The 20,703-nt window shown below is 42.9% G+C and overlaps 1 protein-coding gene across 8 annotated transcripts in view; it reads right to left on the bottom strand.

The window, feature by feature from the left end:
* Positions 1–20,703, bottom strand: part of NFATC2 (nuclear factor of activated T cells 2) — a 145,306-nt gene that overhangs the window by 68,145 nt on the left and 56,458 nt on the right. For all 8 annotated transcript variants that reach the window (XM_006129435.4, XM_006129436.4, XM_006129437.4 and 5 more), the window contains exon 6: positions 6,575–6,715. In XM_006129435.4, coding sequence (XP_006129497.1) covers positions 6,575–6,715 — 141 coding nt within the window. The remainder of the gene's footprint in view (positions 1–6,574; positions 6,716–20,703) is intronic.

Here is a 20,703-nt window from a genome sequence, read left to right as displayed (position 1 = left end):
TGAAGCATCCATGCATCAGAAACCTTAACAGCTGCTCCAAGTTCAAAGGGCACAGAGGCAACCGCCTCTTCTCCTTATACAGTTCATGAAAGATTTATGGTGGATCTACTCCAAAGACGTACACTTTCCAATTGGGTTTTTCTTCCACCTCCTGCATTGTCCTACAGATGATTCATTATGTCCATGTGGCCACTATAAGAGTTTGGCAAAGGAAAACAAACACTCTGCATGTGCACAATTCTCCCAGAGACACATGAAGCTTTTCTACCACTTGCAGAAAGCAGCAATAGCCAGCACACAAAATGGGAATAAATACACAGCAACTGAAGGCATGCAATTTGCAAATTGTTACATGGTAATTAAAACAAATCTAAAAGGGAAATTCCAGACCTTTTTTTTTAAACACAGATTTTACTAGAAAAATTGAGGGTTCAACCAAAATATGAACAGCCTTGAATTTCAGGATGTTTGAAACACTTCTCCGACAGTATTCCCTATAAGCTGAGCACTTGGACTGTTACCCAGGAGAGATTAAAATGCTGCCCAGCTGCTTAGCAGAGCACCCACAGACAGCAGCATGTGTTTTTACAGGTGGTGCACATCTGCACATGCCTTAGTGTACATAACAAAATTTAGTCCACACATGGGTGGAAAAATTCTAAGGGAACATTGGAGCCCTCCTTTAACAAGATCAAGATAAAAAAGAACAATTTAGCCTCTGAATATGAATTTTTATCTGAAGAATCAGTTGCTTCCTTATCAAATTTTACAGATTCAGTTATTATATCTACTTGAGTTGGAATCCAGTACAAATCTTAACTCACTTTTGGATGGATTCTTAGCTCTGTTAACTCCACTGAGTCATAATAACTTACACCATCTGAGGTTCTGGCCCTTATTTCTGAGATGTCCACTTAATAAAAGCATACAATGCAGTACATTAATAGAGTTGAAAACTACAGTGTGTAACACGATGCATTATCCAGAAACAACTTAAGTGCACTATGTTTATACATCAGCTTCTCAAACTCATGTGCTTTCTCCAACTGCTAACATACAAGCTACTTAACACCGAGCCCCTGATGTTCTCTTCCTGCTACCATTTCCTGTACCAGTCTTTAAACAACAGTCTTTTATACAGTGCAGGTTAGTGAGTTCATCAATTTGTGGTACAACAAAGCATGCACTGGTTATTTTAACATTGCCAGCCAAGCTTATTTCAGACTATCATCTAATGAGTTGCCCAGGGAAAAATCTATAATTCCCTCGTTGACATAGTGAAATAGTTTGCACACAGAATCCACATCAATAGATTGACCATTGTTCCTAAGGGTATGTTGTATGTCAGTAACAGTTTTGTTTTTCTAATGATAAAAGCTGAGTTGTCTATAAAATCCAAAGCAGAAATTGCAAGGTTGTCTCGGGAATGGCAAATTTGGGGGCTCAGTTTCGAGGGGTAAATTTAATTTAGCATTAAACACCTTAACAGCTATTAACACCTGTTTTTTTATTGCACACGTCAGACATCCTCAGTTCCCAGTTCAGTGAAGAGTCTGGCCTTTTGACACCCAGATTCTAGAGGGTTTGCATTTCAGATCGAAATTGCCAGACTGAGCAAATCTCAGATTCATTGCAAAAAAAAAAGATTTATTCAATTTTCTTGCTGCATGGAGATGTCTTTGCTAGACTCTTTGCCAAAAGAAATCTGATCCTCGTCCCTGCTGGTCCAATCATACCAATGTCAGCTAGATTGCTCAGGAGGCCTGAAACTTCACCTTTTAAGGATCACATCATCTAAGCATGTTCAGAGCAGGTATACACACTGCACAGTGTTTAAACACCCATACTTGCTAGTGCCTTGTTCACATCAATACTCCTATCCATGTTCCCACCAGTGGAGCTAAAACTGCAACCATCAACATGGGAAACTTTTGATACAAATGTCCCCATGTAGACATGGGCCTTGAAAGTGAAAGCCAGCAATCGCCATGCTTTCCTTGTGTGCTGGTGTAGCTTCCTTCCTGTTGCAAAGATGCAATACTTGCATAGGCTCAGAAAGGCAGCTATCTGAAAGTGGAAGTAACAGTGACAGGGGCACCAGAAAGATGCACAACCCACTCACTGGGGGTTTATTTGCGCTTTGTTTCCTCCAGAACAGCTTACTGGCATTTTTTTAAAAGGTAGCATGCAGGTCAGAGCTGCAGCATTCATGCTACCCCTTTAAAAAATTCCTTGCACCCATGGATCTCAAATACTATTATAAACATTCATAAATTAGGTCTCACACCCTTCCTCCTGAGGCAAGGGATTGCATACTCCCTCTCCTTGTTTCTTGGTGTCTTCACCTGTTGTCTCTTGTCTTAGATTTAAACTATAAATTCTTTGGGGGCAGGGACGATCCCTTTGTTCTACGTTTGCACAACACCTAGCACAATGGGGGCCTAGTCCATGCCTGGGGCACCTAGCTCTTACAGAATGCAATTATTATTAATTATTAATTATTATTATGTTATTTATTTTATTTATCCTTCTTTTACAGATGGGGAAACTGATGCCCAGAGGCCCTGATTAACAGAGGTGCTGAGCACCTGCAGCTGTCACTGGTTTCACACAGCTGGGAATTCACCTCTTTCACCTTCCCATTCCGTGTCTTACCACAAGAATCCCACCCTTCCTCTCTCTTGGATTGAAATTCCCTGCATCTTGCTATTTGGAAGGTACACCAGGCAAGAATTAAGGCATTTGCAGAAAAAGCTAAAAATGAATCTCAGCACTCTTTGCATGGGTTTAGTGATGAAGATAATGAATTATATTTTTGTTCTGTTTTTACAAAAGACTTCCTTTGTGCAGTCAGTTTGTAAAAACGGTACCCTGTATTGGAAAGATGTTCAATCCCATCACATTCTGCTGTTTGTAGGGCACATATTGTACCACCACCCACACACCATCTTCGTTAACTGCGTCTCATATTTTCTCTCTACTAGTAAGTCCATGCAATGCCATTCAGACAGTGTAACCCACATACCGACTGGGTGTGGTTCACTGTCTTATGTAGTGGGACTTAAACCACTTACAGAGAGAAAGACTGGGTTTCCTTTACAGCCTTAGCTGACAGCCACCTGGCTTTTATCTCAGGTGGTAGAGGCTCATGCACCAAGCTCCAGAGGTTCTCGCTTCGGTTCTGCCTGTCAGCGTTACAAAGGCATTACATGACGTTCCAGATTCTGGGGACGAGGATCATATGAGCTTGAAAACATCAATCTCAGACTGATTTTAGGTCTTTATTCCTTTTAGAGTAGTTGCCCTTAGATTTCATGTGTTTGGAACTCTTTTTTGCCTTTCTAGCATCTATTGGGGTCACAGAATTTTCTGGAAGTCTTATGGAACTAGGGGGAGGGCATTTCAGATGTCACTTCAAAATGGCCTTATGACGGGACATTAGCCCTCTTTAGTCACTGCAAAACATCTAGCAGTGCTATGCCACCAAACACACTCTCATGCATCCGAACAATTCACTGACATTGATGGAATAAGAGCAGCACAGCAGGGAAAGAATCAACACATACCTAATCAGAGCAAAACGTATAGCCAGAAATTACTCTGACTGACATTAAAAGTTCCAAGGAAGGATTGGTGCCCATTGTCCACTGCTCTCTCCCCTAAATAGCAACACTTTCTGATGGTGCGTGGAGCGACTAAAGCTGGCTTCACTTTTATTTTTAATTACATCTATAGTGGGCAATTAATGTTCCCAATCTTTGTTTCCCCTCCTCCCAAGATAACTATCATTAATCAGATATGCTGTATTAAAATTATATTCTATTCAAGTGTCCCAAGCCCAGTTATTCCTTAATCATTCCACACCTCACTTAATCATTCCACACCTCAGCTTACCCAACTATAAATTGGGAACAACACTATTTACCTTATCTTCCCACGGGCATTGCAAAGTGCAATTTAAAAGGGACAGATTCTGCTTTATTTCCCTTTATTCAAGAGTCCCTAACTCCTCAACTAGTCCCACTGAAAAACAACATGAGTACAAGCAGCAGAATCTGTCCCTTCACATTCATAAATTATATAAAACTAGACAATTGGTAAAAATAATAAAGGTCCTTTTTCACAGAACAAGAGAAAATATATATAGTACTATACAGCTTACAGAGGCGAGCTCAGCAGAATTCATGCATACGTAATCACAAGCTTTGTATCTCAGAAAAGAGATAATTAACATGAGCAGAATGCCTTTGTTTGCATTCTTCCTCCCCCCTCTCTGTAAATATGGTAATCTGGATTTGTGCTACCTTGTTTAAAACCATTAGACCACACTGAACATACTTGCTAAAATCAGGTTATACATCGAATCAGAAATCAAAGGATTGATTTGACATGCCATTATGAACACAGTCAGGAGAGGTTAGCAAAGACGGTAAGGACAATTCTAGGTAAGACAAAAACCCCACAACAACAATTATTATTTTAATTCTAGCAACACTTAAAAGATTCTAAATCGGGGTATCCCTGGGTAGGCACTGTACAAACGTATAACAGGCTGTACACTTCAGAGAGTCAGGGACTATATAAGGACTTGTCTACACAGTGGGATAATGCATATTTCAGGAGTGTGATTTCTAAAGTGTACTAATGTGCAGCACATTAACTAGTCTATGTAGCCTCACTAAACAGTATGTTAAAGTGCACTAGACACCAGTTAGGTTGACATGGACCAATTCATGTGCAAATCATTAGTGCACTTTCAAAATCACACCCCTGTAGAACGTGCCACCTAGCCTTGTAGACAAGCCTTAAACAGACAAAATAAAGGTTGTGCTGTGGGGAGGGAGGGTGAGGAAGAGAAAGGAAGTATCAAACATACAATTGTAAATTGTAACCTGAACTGTGTTCTGCTAAGTGTTTGTCCAAGAGTCACTAAAGGTGTCTGGAAAACTTGGAAAATACTATTTGCATGTGATGTTTCTGAAAGAAGGCAGGGGAAATCTTCCTGAGACAGACAGACAGATTAAAGATTTGATTTGTGTTTTGTTTTGCTACTGACATTTAAGAATTCCTCTATTCCTTCTGCTAATACTTCACTTGGGGGCAGCTTCTGAAATACTTTAGCAGTTCAGTGTCAAGTCTAATTTCCATATACACGCAAATCAGGTAACTTAAGGTGCAAATAGCTGAATGTCCTGCGTAGCTGCACACCAAAACCTGGTTCATATTATTTCTGATAGCAACATTTGGGAGGTATTCCATTTTGAGCCTGCATGATGTAAATCTGTATTTGTGCATGAAATGCATATTTCAGGCAAGCAAATGTGGATTTTATGAATACAAAATGCAAATAGTATTCATAAATATTGAATTTTTGGGATGAGATGCTGACATTTTGGGGGGAGATGCTGAACTCAGGGCCAAATCCTGAAAGGTGAAATTAAAAGTGCTCAGAACCTCTGGGGACACTGAGGAATGTCTACACTGCCAATATACCCGTGGCAGTGTCAGAACCCAGGTGAGCAGATTTGGGCTCACAGGCTGTGGAGCTAACAGTTGCAGTGTAGACATTTGGTCTGGGGCTGGAGCACAGGCTCAGAAATCTTTCATCCCTGTGGGGTCCCAGAATCCAAATGCCTGTACCCCTGTTTTATAGCCATGGAGCACTGTGACCTCGACTGAGCTGACCCATGCCAGCAGCAGCCATGGTGGGGGTCTTTTATCTGTATAGACATACCCTCCGTGTTTTACAGACTCGGTTTCTTAGTCAATAAAATGATACAAGTTGTTTATTGAGATCAATTTCAACTTGGTTGGTCTATAACAAGGGTTGTGAAAAAAGAAGACACAATTTTTGGAAAATTTCTTATGATATTATTTTCCATTTCATTTCAGGATCTTTCACATGCCTGACATTTCTCTTTTCTATGGAGACGCTATTTTCACATGGAAAATGTGGGAAAAATATGATTTTGTTATTTTGCATTTAAAGTTGTTCTCTCTATGGAAAAGGTTGAAATTATAGGTTTGCAATATATCTGCAACAGAAAATTAAAAGTAACATTCTTTGTACTTCAATAAGAATTACAAAAATGATCTATTTTCACATAAAATACACAGTCATGGTTTTTTTTCAAAGAAGACAGACCCATTTTGTACCAGATTTTGCAACAGAAAAAGTTCAATTTCAAATATATCAGAGTATTTAGCTTTCAAAAAATGAAATACAAATAGCATTAGAGAATTGCAACAATATAACTAAATATCATCTTTGATAAGAATTCACATATCTGATTATCTATGGTTTCTTTGCACTCCTGTGTCCCTCTCATAACAAGGTACCCTTGATTTACTATTTATTTGTTGGAGCCTGAAAATTAAGGGCCTAATATCACAGATATTACTCCCACGAGTAACTTTACGTACATGATTTGCTCAAGTGACTACAATGGCTTTACTCATGTGAACTTCAGTGAGCCTTTTCAGATGAGTAGAGTTACTCAAATGTGACGTATTTTTAGGATCAACTCCTAAGAGTACATATTTCATCCAGGAATAATTACAAACAATGCCTTACCTGACGTCTTCTCAGTGAATACAACTTTAGATTCTGCTGTGAAATTCTGACCAGAGAGGATCATCTGCTGTCCACCATAAACTAGGCAGCTATCGATATCCTGTCTTTCAACCATTGGAAGCTCATGAGCAGATCTTTGGGCTGTGGACAAAATACAGACATGAATGAAATCAAATATGTTTTGCCAGGACTTTCCAACTCTTCACAGAACTATCCACAGATTGGATAGTTCACTATGACAGACTGGAACCATCTGATTGGATCCACTATGACAGATTGATCTTGTCATTCTCACCATCCACTTACTGTGAAAGGAGCATCTTTACGGAACTAAATTTAGACTTTAAAAGGAAAAATACATTTACTCAAGATCTTTTATTTGGACACATTCAGGAAATGAATCCAAAGTTGTAACTGTGCTCACCTTACCCCTTGTCACTGACAAAGGACAGCTTGGATGTCTGAGGTGGAGCGTGCCAGTATCTGTTTCCAAATAAGTGGCCAAATTTTAAAGTGCTCACACACTACAATCCGGGAGTCTTAATATTCCACCTGCAGGGTGGCTTCCACAGAACAACAGTGAACTCCTTATTTAAAAACCCAATACAAAACTCCAGTCCTTGCCAGTAGGCCAGACAATATGACCAGGCTTCAGAACAACCCATTCACTAACAAAAATATGCATCTGCCGTACACCCAAAGCCCTTCGTGTGTAGCCTCCAACAGCTGTTTGGAAACACAACATGGGCCATGGCATGTACACTGTGCTAGGGGCACAGAGATGTCCCTGCAGTCCTGGCTGCAGAGAGGTTCTACTGCATTCTGTGGCCTTGCCTCTGCAGGGACACTCAAGTAACAAGTCAGTGTACCATAGAAAGAGAAAATGTGGACAACAGTATAAACAAGGGAAAGACCAGCTAAAGGAGGATCAATGTGGAGAGGTGTTATTGACTCATGCCCATCTATAACAGAGAGAGAGGTGTCTACAGGATGGGACCAGGATGGGATCACAGACCAGGAATATATCTCTACCTTTCCCAATGTCATTATCCCAGTCAGGCAACTGGGGCCAATAATACTTTCCTGCCTTGCAGGAGAGAAAGAATTATGAAGCATATGAGGCTCTTCTACAGAAATGTCATATAGCATTTCCAGATCATAATCACTGAGTAATATGAGTTAGAACAATTCACGTGGCAGGAAAAATGCTTCTAGAAGTCATGTCTCCATGCTCATGCTTGATCACAAGCAGCAGTATCTGGGGAAAAGAACAGCATGTTCCAGGATTCCTTCCCCAGATCAGACAGCTGGAAAGGCTCAAACACAGTCCAAACATTTAGCCCAAATGTATTTGTATGTGCAATTTTGCAAGTGACACCATGGAGGCTGGGTACAGACAGAGCTGACTACTTCCACCTCCAGTCCCAGAAAACTCTTCATGTTTATTTACAATATATAGTTTGGTACCGTATTTATCACAGTAACTGGGTCATTGTAGATTTTGTTTTGCTTTGAATGTAGGACACTCTTACGCCTTATTGTGCCCATCAAATGTATGATAACAGCTGGATTTAGATGACAATTAAGAATATCTATGAAAATAATTTTCACATAAACTGCTAATTTCTTCCACACAGCTGTTTAATTATTTCCTCTTTTTAAATACTCAAGGTTTGGGTGAGTTCATAATTGGATTGATCACAAAGACGGGTTTGTAGCCCTGAAAGCTTAAGAGTAAATAATATTAATCCAAACCCCAGCTACTGCATTTAAAAAAGAATACTCTTAAATTTCACTAGGGCAGTAGCATGCCCTCCCATTCGATCCAATATCATGACAGACGGAAGGTGTGATGTTTCTTAGAGGGTCGCTATGAGCCTAATGGAGCACAGCACCCACCCAAAGTCCAATGATTTCATTATGTGAGGCATGGAGCCTTAAATCTAGTCTCCTTAAGGGTACATGTATACTCCTGGAACCTGAAGCTACAGCTCTTTCTCCTAGAGGGTGACAGCTGCACTAGGATCTGTGCGTGCATTCCATGCCCTAATTTTCCTTCACAAGCCCCTTTAAATCTAAAAGTACCTTTCAAATTGGCCCATGCAATTATGTATGCAAAATCCACACTTGATTTGCACACGCAAGTTTAACAAGTGTATGGCCGAATCTTGCAACTGCATACACAAATAGGCAACTACAGACATTTGCCTGCACAATTACCAATGTGTGCATGCAGGGATCATAACTCCACGCATAAATTAGGTCCATGGTTGCAAGTGAATTTTGTGCACACAACTGCACATCTCGTGCTTCTGAAAATTGTGCTTGTACATGGGGATCATTTTTGCGGATCATAAAAATGAAACCATTTCTATTTGTGGAAGGATGAAGACCCCCAACCACTAGATCAGTGGTTCTCAACTGTGGGCCATATGGCTCCCCAGGGGCCATGCCCTACCTCTAGAGGGCCACATGGAAAAAATGAAACATTAGGTAAATTATGTACCTTTTTTTCCAACTAACAGTGGCTATGAGGGAGTGCCACAAAGGTAAACGAGGCTCAGAAGGGGGTCATGAGCAAAAAAAGGTTGAGAAACACTGCACTAAATGACGGTCAAACAGGCGGATTTGAACCAGGAACCTCTGGCGTTTAGTATAGAAGCCTCTACTCTTTGAGCTAAAAGTTAGATGGCTCTTATCCCATGCGGTATATAGGTCTTTTTATTCTTATCTTTTGCTGTGGACTAGGTGTCACTGCATGGGACAGTAAGCTACACTAGGTGTGTGGGTAACATAGACAGCACCAAAAGCCGAAATAAGCTATTTTGACTTAAGCTATGCAATTGATGTAGCTCAAGTTGCATAACTTATTTCAGCATTAGCCCTGCTGTATAGATGTGCCCTGGAAGAAGAGATGAGGTGATGGTGCATACCATGATCTTTCAGCTGACAATTTGCCTTTGTGCATCCAGCTGCTTTGAAGTTGTTTGCAAATTCAATTAACTATTAACACTATTATTATTATTGTCATTATTATTTTAACTGCATTTTCTCCATGTACCACAATTGTAACACAACTGACAAAGAAATAAGGATCTTAACATACACCGCATTTTCACTTGTAAAAGGAAACAAGATTCACTGGTGTGTTGCATCTGTAGGACTATTTTGTTTTCCTTTGCAAGGAGTATTAATCACCAGGAAATCCCCTTCTTCTAAGGCTCACGATGGATGGCCTATAGGCAATAATTTCACATGATTTCTTCTTCTCTCCCAGGGATCGGCACTTCATAAAGTGATCTCCAGCTACTGTCGTTTATGAGCTTGAATAAATACAACACTGTTGATTTAACCAGTTGGGGTGTTTACTTTCAATAGCAACAGTTACTGACAAAAGGCAGCAAAGCAAATGTTACAGAAATACTCGCACTTGGCCTGAAGCAGCATGTCAGCCCATTAACAGTGTGCATTATTTTTCTATTTTATTTGACTGTCTACAAATCAAGATGTCATGGATCCTCTATGCCAAGAAATATAATACACCCGGTGACAGGAGAGAAATGGGGAACTGCTGTCTGGGGGGGAGGGGAGAGAACTGGGCTGTATCTTTGCAAGTCCCGGCCTCACAAAAGGGGAGGTGAGAAGGAAAAGGGCAAGCAAAACACTCCACATGCCACGCTTCAGACAGGCAGAGCACAGGACAGGCAATGAGTAGTCCTGTGGCACCTTAGAAACTAACAAATACATATATATATATAGTATCAGGCACTTCTGTGGGCAAAACCCACTTCCTCAGATGAGATGAGTTTGTTCAGTCAGGAAGGGAGGGGGGCCCTTGGTCTGTCTGGTGGAGTAGCATGCTCGCCTTATGCATGTTCAGAGATGCCAAGGGGATGATTTACTCTGCTTGCCTGCACAACACAGGCCAGTGAACTGCCCCAAACAATTCCTAGGGCAGATCTTTTAGAGAATCATCCAAACTTGATGCTGGGTAATGAGGACAAGCAATGACGTGGGAACATTTTTAAGAGTGAGGGTGTTGACACCTCCTCCCTTAATCTTGTCTGGCTCCTCTCCCCCTGGCTGAGGCTGGGAGCAAAGCCCTGGTGTGTGGGGCCAGCAGCCAGGACACTGTGCAGAGGGCTGGCAGCAGAACCCTCAGTGCATGGGACTGAAGTAGAGGCCCTCAGAGTGCAGGGCCAGTAACCAGGACCCCAGAGCCAGTAGCAGAGCCTCAGGCACACATGGGCAGTAGCCAGACCCCGGGCGGTAGGCCGGGAGCTTGGGGTTGCTGCAGCACACCCCGAACCTCCAGTTCCATGCCTATCAGGACAAGAGTGAGTCCATGGCCTCCCTTAGTACCTCGGGATGGCTAGCAATGCCCAAAGGATTTACACTGAACTTAGGGTGCTTGAGGATTGGGGTTGTGGCTGCCCCCAGGCAGGTATGCATAGGTGAAGGGAGGGGGCTCCTAGCATGTGCTCGTTTTCCCCCTCCTCCTCTGCCCAGTTACACAGAGCCACTACCATCTGTTCCTCACAAGTTCCCCATAGAAAAGCTGATGGTTCCTTGTATGCAGAAGATGGAAGAGAGCACATGGCTCAGAGACCTGATCGGAGACACTCAGCCCTTGAGATAAGCCCCACAGTGGGCCTGATCCTGCCCAAAGGGGGTGTTGTTAATAGCAGGCAGGGTTGGGTACCAAGTGCCAAACTCTACTAACAGCCTTACAGGAATTATTTTATGTAATCACCGGTCCTTCCGGCTTCAACCCCCATCCTCCACCTCCATCACCTCAAGAGGTGCAGCAATTCTCTTCCACTTCCACTGTGCAAAGTGTCTCTGTAGAGAGGCAGATCTAGCCCTGCATGAGGGTCTTTCTACCTTCCGTTGCCTAGGAGAGCTGCCACACGTGGCCTTGATTGCGCCGCAGGCCGACGGGTGGATGATGCTGTAGTAACAATTCCCTCACACAGCAATTTGTGAGGGTCCAAAGTATGTTTTTGTCCGATGCGACAACAGAAACGCTCAGATGTTTTCACAAACATGTAACTGTCTATCTGGGGAAAGAACAGTGTGTGTGGGAGGGCAGAGAGGCCTGGTGGCGAGGGCCTTGGCCTGGGCTGTGGGAAATTTAGACACTGTGAGAGCCTTTGTCTCTGGGAAATGTTTCCACTTTGCTGAAACGTAGTTTGGTGAAATTTCATTGAGTCAAAAATGTTCTGACTGGCTCTTGTACTGATTCATTCTGTGACTAACCTTCACTGAGGCTAATGCTCACCTAAGAGTCCCCAGAGAGGAACTTCCTAGGCATTCTTTCTTTGTGAGCTAGGTGTGTGTGAAAGGAGTAGGATAGAGAGGGAGGTGTGAACAAAACCACTAAAGTAATCTGCCTCTAGGGCGAAGAAGACTCGTGGGCAGCACCAGTCCAGATATATAGAGCAAACACTCTGCCATGTACCCAGACATGGCTGGCTCCAGTCCCCTTTTTTCATGGGGGTGAGAGCTTTTTCGAAAGTCAAATAACCAGGATTAACATATATATGCTACCTTCACTGCACTGGCCAAATGCTTTTACACACCAGGAAGGCCATTGATAGGAAAGGTAGGATTTGGCCCAAAGTCCATTAAAATCAAGAAAGGGGTCTGCCTGACTTTGGCTCTGGGTTGTCGGCTTACCTGTGTTCTATATTGATTCTTATGCAGGGTCATCCCTACCAAAGCTGGTGCTTTACTCAGGCCAGCACCAGTGTGTGGACGCGCACGTGCACATACACACATTAATGGTGCTGCAGGAGCAGAATCTGTGGGGGCAGGGGATTGCCTACTCTCCCAGACGGGATAGACTGGGTGCCATGGAGAGTTGGCAACCCTGGAGCAGGGCAGGGGGTGGGAGGGGCAGGCAGTGCCAATCCAGGCCAGCGGCACAAAGGACAGCTGTACTACTGGCCAGAGAGAAGTGGTGCTTTGAAGGGGAAATTGCCGCCTTTCTCCAGCCTCCGGCTGCGTGGCTATCCACTGCTCCTGCAGAGTTCTCCAGCCCATGGGGGAAGGGTGGCTGGGGGATGCCAGAGACCCAGAGCTGAGCCTGGAGTGGTGTGGGGGGGTTGTCCCTAGGCATGGGCAACATAGGTCACCACTAAATTTGGGGCACCAGTGTGTATGCTTTGTATGCCTGCCTAAGGATGGCCCTGCTCTTATATTGCCCTCATCGCTGTATTACTTTGGCACCTTCATCACAAGGACTTGTTCAGTTTAGCTGCAATGTTTTCCCCAAGAGCTTATCCTAGCCTCCAAGAACACCTCTGCAGAAAGACTCCAAAGAGGAGATACCAGAGATGGGCACCATTCTATATCCAGATTACAAACTCCAGAAAAGTTCAGATTGTTTTGGTTTGACCTATTATCATGCGGCCATCTGCAGAATTCCAATCTGGACCAGGGTTTTCATTCTGATCCCACCTCAACTCAAAGCTCAGGAGTTTTCAAATCAAGGTTGTTAGCTTGTGGCCATCCCTACCTGAAAGTTGAAAGGTTTAGAGACAAGATATCTAATGAACAAAGACTGACGGAATGAGCTATTCATGGGTCAAATCAAAGACAGGAGACATAGGCTCAGACAGTATGGAAAGAAATGGAGGAACCTTCCAAGATTTAGAATTGAGGCTTAGCTAATGCCACCTGGCAGCTAAAAGTGCAAATGCTTTAGATAAACAGAAGCTCAAGAGCTGAATTTTGGATGACGGTTCAAGCGTTCGTTCTTATTTTACCTGACCTGGTTTGCCCAGACTGTCGGGTTTTGCAGGGAATCAAAAGCAAGGAAAGAAAGTAGTCAGATTGGTCAAAGGGGACAGGACAAAGAGGCAGCAATAGATGGAGGAATCAGAGAAAGTGGAAACTGAAAGTGAGATGGTTGTGGGGAAACACTGCTGCCACAAATTCACTAAAGCAATGGTGCTAGCTCCTGAAGGAAGCCATCAAAGCTCCATCACAAGTGTAGCTCACAAGAAAAATGGGATACTTTGGGAATTACAGCCTAGGTCCGCATTGCAGTTGTTTTGCCCCCAGAAAACATCAGCCACCTCCTGGACACGTTCACCCTCCCCCAGTGTCTCAGCCAGCCCATCGCAGCTCACCTTTGCAGGCAGGCTTTCAGTGAATTGATCCAAACAGGTTCCCAGTCGCAAGGCTCTTAACTCGGTCCACTTACTTGTGTCATATGGGGGAAGGAGATGACAAGAATAGATGCCCGTGTAGAGCCTTCTGGGGCTAAAATGATCAGAGCCTATAAAATGAAAACTAAAACCCAAGAGCAATAGGGAACACTCAACAGAGACGGCATTTGCTGGGAGGCAGCAGAACAATTCCTTCTTCTCTCCTTAGAGTGAAAGTTAATGAGCCAACATAAATATCTCTATCCTCCTGTCAGACTGTGTTTATTAACCACAAGCTGCTCGCCTGAGGCAGTGTAGATGTTAGCAGAGCTCCCAACCCCAATGCCTCGTCAAAGCACAAATGTTCCTGAGGAGACTTTAACAATCAGAGTCACCGAAGCACTCCAAGCCTTCTGGGCTGTAGGCATGGGAAGACTTCAGGAGGAAGGGGACAAAGGCAGGGCTTCATCTGTGCTAGGGTTTGTCAGGCCTAAGTCCTGGCCCCTCTAGGCTTGGCACTTCACAGCCCCAGCATCCATGCTGCTCTGGAAGTTCAAATATTTGCTTGAGCCCAGCACCTCTTTCATTGTAAGCCCTGGCTGGAGGAAAATCTGGGTTCTGGGATGTCCATGAGGAGACTAAGGGTGTGTCTAGACTACAGAGTTTTGTCAACAAAACTATACCTGCGTCTACACTACCGCTGTCGACATAACGTCGACAGAACTCAGCAGTTTTGTCGACGCTGGTAAACCTCATTTTACGAGGCATAATGCCTTTTGTCGACAGTTCTGTCGACAGAAGGTGTTATTGCATCTAGGGTTGTGTCTAGACTACAGGGTTTTGTCGACAAAGTGGCTTGCTTTGTCGACAGAACTGAATGTAGTCTAGACGCTCTTTGTCGACAGAAGCTTTGTCGACAGTATCTGTCGACAAAATTTCTGTCGACAAAAGCCTGTAGTCTAGACATACCCTAAGGCGGGGAGGCAATTTCAATAGAAAGGAAGGGATCCTCTATTTCCAGGAAGTAGTGAAGGGTGGTGAATAGCCAATGTGAAAAACGTCACCTTTCATTACACAAAGAAACAAGTAAAAAACATAGCTATGTTTCCAGACCTCAGGGCTGCAGAGAAAAGCTTGAAGCTATGACCTGAGAACACGATAAACAAAGAAAGAGAACCCAGTTTATTTTTAAAAAAAATCAAACTTTGGGGCCTAGCTGTTTCCAGTGCTTGGGGTGGACAGTACTGATTACTGTCCTTTAGTAGCCTGAGCAAGGCAAGATGGTCCCATGCTAGAATTAGCCTGGAGATTGGTAGGGAAGTACGGCTCTGGAAGACAATTTGCAGGGATGACAACTGTTTTGAAAACATTTGGGGCCAGCACAGTTTAAGCAGCAGTTTATACAGGGTCTTTTGAACAGAAACAATGCACTATCAATAGAGGGCTTGTTCATGCCTTCCCCTTGCATGTTACTGTTTAAAGAAGCCCCTTGGGGAGCAGGCGTAAACAGCGCTGATGGCAACACTGTGAGTTAAGAATGGTACTTTCTATACTGCAACCAGCTCACCAACCAGCACGTGATTAATGACAGGAAAACCATGGCCTCGCTCCACTTCACTGCAGAACAACTCTCTGGGTATGCGCAGCATTTCCTTTAATCCCTCATGGAGGAGATCTGCGGAGATTAACCTTTGCTCAAAAGTTTATGGTCTGCATAATGCACTGAGCTGTTTGCTTGCACTCGCCGCAGCATCGTGATGGCAGGCAGTAAACAGAGGTTTATTCTCTCACCAGCACTTGCAGCCTGAAACTATGGGCATGCACACAGCTACCAAGCTGAATTCTGCTGGCAGGCAATGGGGTAAATATGGTACTGCCATTGCCTAAAATCGGGCATCAGCAGGCTCAGTGGGCCCCTATGCAAAGTGTGGGGATCCTCAGGTGGAAAGGGCAGGGGCAGCCAGAGTGCAGTGCTTCCCCTACCCAGCTCTCAGAGCTGCCTGAAGCACATCACGCAGCACTCCAGATTCTGACTGCTACTGCAGCAGCTGGAGCAGCAGCCGGGAGCCCCTGACCCCTTTGAATCACAAGGCCCCAACGACTGTCCATTTACCCTTTCTGCCTGTTGGTGGGCCCGCCTAGAATTATACAGAATTATGTTGAAAAAGGCAACAATTAGCTCTGTTGCACTGAAATTTCCAATTCTAAATTTGAAAAAGGGATTTTAAAAAAAATCCTATTATTTTGAGCAAAAACCCCTCAACATTTCAAGGTGGATTTTTCCATTTTTCATTAAATAAAAAAAGTTTTTCAAATTTAACAGAGAAAATTTGCAATCATCTTAGCACTCATGCAGGCTCCTTTAAAAGAGAGAATTAAGCAATCTACCAATTGTCAGTAGATCACATGTTACTGCTTATAATCTCCATAAATGAAATCCCTTCTGATTTTTCACTATTATAATCAGCTGGGATTCATAGCTGAGGAAAAGTAATGCATGATTTGACAAGAAATAGACAACATATTATAAGCTGTGAAAACATCTAAATTTATGGAGAAATCCACTAGGAGGAGAAAAAAATAAAAGAAACTTCCAGGGAAATTGATTAAAAGGAAATAAAATCTTTGATCCAATTTCATGGAACAAAATTAGATAATTGGGACCATCTAAATTCCTCATATGGACACTACTAAAGAAAGAGTATCAGAGGGGTAGCCGTGTTAGTCTGAATCTGCAAAAGCGACGAGGAGTCCTGTGGCACCTTATAGACTAACTGAAGTGTAGGAGCATAAGCTTTCGTGGGCAAAGACCCACTTTGTCAGATGCATGCATCTGACGAAGTGGGTCTTTGCCCACGAAAGCTTATGCTCCTACACTTCAGTTAGTCTATAAGGTGCCACAGGACTCCTCGTCGCTTTTACTAAAGAAAGAGGTTTCTTTAAACCTACAAACCATCCAACCACCTTATAATATAAGAACAGGTTTTTAGAACTCTCTATTATAACCATTGTAAAGAATGTATAAGACTAGCATAACAGAAAACATGGACTGCATAATAAAAGATCAGCAAGATACTTCAAAAAGGACAAATTTGCATCTACTAGAACAGAAGCTGTGACCCAGCTTGAATAGCATTCATGAGTCTTGCATTAATTTCCCATGAGGGAGTTTGTTTGTAAAAACCTTTGAGAAAGCAAAATGTCAATGTCTCTCAGTGCCAAAAATGCTTATAGGGCTCTCTGGAAATCCCATCAAAAGCCCCCTTTCTCTTTATAGAAGTTTGAGTCAAGGAGCAGAAACAATACCATCAGATTCAGGTAGCTATCATCCACCCACCCAGAATAAACCTCAGCTGATAGTAAAAGATGCACTGCAAGTAAATGGGCTGAAGTAATTTCACAGAAAGTATTTGAACAATTCTGTAATATTGGACAAGCTTCTAAAGAATCGAAACTGTTCATGGATGAGTTGCAAAGAGGAAACATAAGTTGGAGGGAGGGATATATTCACTGAATAAGTTATTCATGATGGAGAGTTTCCCAGCTTTAATAGCAACTGTGTATCAGGAAACGTCATGCTGATCCTAACTCAGAATCATATTTTGGCACTAAAGAAATTAGAGCTCAGATTTTCAGAACCAAAAATCAGGTTGTTTTTTATGGATTAGGTGCGTGAAAGCAACCTTGCACCTTTGTGCCCCTGCACAGCAACAGGACACACACAGTACAGAGCAATGAAGGACTGGTTCTCTTGAGAGTCCCTAGAGTTTAGGACACCCTTGTGCACCAGGCGGAGTATACTGCTCTGAAATGCTGTGGTAGCTGGCACATTCCCAGTGTGTGTCCTATAGCCCACTGGGAGCATGGGCTCAGCACTGCATGGAGTGTGCAAAGAGGGGCTGATTCAGCAAGGTACTTAAGCATGTGCCTAACTTTAAGGACACTGGCTTATGTGCTTTAAGGACACAAATTAAGGACCTAATTTGTGCATTACCATAACCACATGTGCTGTGCACAGGTGACCAAGCAGTAGGATGTCAAAGTTGTGTGTGACTGGGACCACACAATCACAGGAACTGTACAGGAAAATTATCTGAGAAAATACACTCATGTACAGAGAGGTTTGAGGGTTGGGGAAACAGGCCAAGAGAACACATTACTGTGTAGCTCTCCTGGCTCTAGACACCTTAAGAAATGTGGGGGCTAGTGCAGCATCAGGGTTCCACAGCCTGTGGGGGAGGATTCCTTTCAGTCCATGAACCCCCAACCAGTGCTAAGGCCACAGGAGAGTGGATTTAGCCATAAGAAAATGTTAACTTGCCTCTGTTAACAGAGCAGTATTCCTTAAATTCAATTCAATTCAATTAAAATTCCATTGCTTCAGAATAAAAGCAGGAGCCCCAAAAGTCACTAGCTGTTCTACAATCAGGCATGTCCAGTCCTTTCTGAGGCTTAATTGATCATTTAAACACTGCACAAGAAGATACGACTTAGGGTGCGTCTACACTACACTGTTAGTTCAAGATAACTAGCATTATTTCGAAATAACAAAGTGAGTCTACACAGCCATTCTGTTATTTTGAAATAATTTTGAAAAAAGGGACGGCTTATTCCGAAATCTGTAGACCTCATTCTACAAAGAATAATGTCTATTCTGAAATAGCTATTTCAAAATAAGGCGTGTGTCGACGCTCCACTGCTGCTATTTCGAAATAGCCCCTCACCAGCGCCATTCTAAGTTTTTCCTCCCCGGTGCCTCCTTGGGCTCTAAATCAGGATAGAACATCTACATCAGGGAAGCCTGCCTTGGACTAATTTTGAGGCTTCCCTGCAGTGTAGATGTGCTATTTCAAAATAAGCTATTTCAGAATAACTGAATAGCTAAGTTTGAAATAGCCGTGCAGTGTAGATGTATCTTTAGTCACATTCTTCCACACATCCACCTTGGGAGGAACTTACTTCTGATTATTTTGTTTGGAAATCACTCTGGAATCTGAGGGCTGAATTTCACACAGATGAAGTGGAATAAAAGCTCCCCATGAAAGGAAGATACTTCTATATTCCACAACTCTTTCTTCATTGCAGCCGACAATCTGCTGACACCCAGAGGTGCTCTTAATCTGGCTTATTTTCTGCGGAGGTGGGCAATCCAGTATGCTGGTAGTAGCAACATCAAACTCTGGGGTGCCTCAATGGTCAAGGCAAATGACCAGTTCACTTGAAGTTGCTACTTAATGATACTCCCCTTAGGGACATTTTAAACTGCTGCTGGAGATGGGGAGTCTTATGGGAGGACAAGGACTCCCAGGGTGTGTCTACACAGCAATTCCATTATTTTGAAATAACAGACTTCTGTAAACCTCATTCCATGAGGAATAACGCCTCTTCCAAAACTGCCATTTCAAATGAGCTCTCGTGTGGACGCTCCATTGCTGCTATTTCGAACTTGCTCCTCCCCAGGGCCATTCAAAGTCATTACTCCCTAGTACTTCCTGGGGCTCTAAATGGAAGTAGCACATCCACATTCGGGGAGCCTGCCTCAGACTAATTTTGAGGCATCCCTGAAGTTTAGATGCACTATTTTAAAATAAGCTATTTTGGAGTGGTTCTTCTGAAATGGCTATTCTAAAATACGCATGCAGTGTAGACGTACCCCCAAGAGGCAAAAAGGAAAAAAGAACAGAATAGTGAAATCACATAAATACTGGGTGTGGGGGTGAGGTGGAGAGGAGGATCTGACCCAGTGAGTATCCAGAACTGTGGCATCCATGGTGACTCTATACTTTGGGATGCTGATCCTATGATTTTAGCTACCCTGAGTCCCAGCTAGAAGTTCTGTTTCTATAAACTAATCTGCAGGAAGACAGTTTTCGCTGTTATTGCATGCATTTACCTGCTTTGCCAATGCTGCTGGTTTTCCCAGAATGAGGCTGAGGTTGGTACTGCCATTAATAATTAAATACTGTACATTAGAAATGAAAAAGGCCTGTTATTCCTAAACATTTAGTCTATCCCTTCAGGCCAGTGCAAGATGGCTCACTAAAATACAACACACGGTGCTTTACCCCCTACAGGGGTAAGTGTCCCAAATGATGGGGCTTTCTCTTTTTTCTTTTGGGGGAAACAAATCCATTTTTCCCAATAATGACGTTAATTACTTATTATAGGAACCAAAATTTTTCTTTGGCCCTATTTAATGCCAATAATCCCAGTAATAAGCCATCTGGGCTAATGTTTTTCTTCTTGGTGTTTACATCCTTCAAATATTGGTAAAACGTTATTGTGTCACCAGAGAAAATGTGCAGCTATTTTTCAGACCAACATCTTCAAAATAGCAAGTTATTGTAGCAATTGCATGAGAAAATTAACCTTGCCTGTGTAAAACGATGCATGCAAATATCCAGCTGTCCTATTTACTGCTGCAAACCTGTCAGCTGTTTCAATGCACAGTTGCAGATGGCTTTTAAAAAAGGCAGACTGCATTTTTTCCAAAAGAAAGCATTGCTCTTTGGGCTGGAGCCTGGGAACCCAAACACCTGAGCTCTGTCCTACGCTTAGCTACTGACCCAACATGTGATCTTGGAACAAGTCACTTACCACTTTGTTCTCATTTTGCCTCTCAGTAATGTGAGTGTAAAACTTCCCCCTACCTAGTTCACACTGGGCCAGAGAAGCTTAATTCATTTTGAAATCTCTTTGATCACTCTGATATGTGATCTCATCAGATGAAAGTAACTAGGGAGATGTAAAGTTTCACTAACCTTCCCTCATAAACCAATCTTCCTTCCCCTACTCACTTTTGCTGCTCTTCTCCAAACTAGCTAACCCCAAGAGTAAGTTAATGTTTGTAACACTTGCTTTTGTATTACAAAACTGCTTCTCTTCCCCTGCAACACTTATCCTAATTGCCCTAAATAGAGTTTGCTTCTGAATTATAAAACACATGGTGGCCTCTGCAGTAACCTCCTTCATACA

Source organism: Pelodiscus sinensis, chromosome 18 (assembly GCF_049634645.1).
Source record: "Pelodiscus sinensis isolate JC-2024 chromosome 18, ASM4963464v1, whole genome shotgun sequence".
Lineage (NCBI taxonomy): Eukaryota > Metazoa > Chordata > Testudines > Trionychidae > Pelodiscus > Pelodiscus sinensis.
This window is presented reverse-complemented; position numbering and strand designations above follow the sequence as displayed.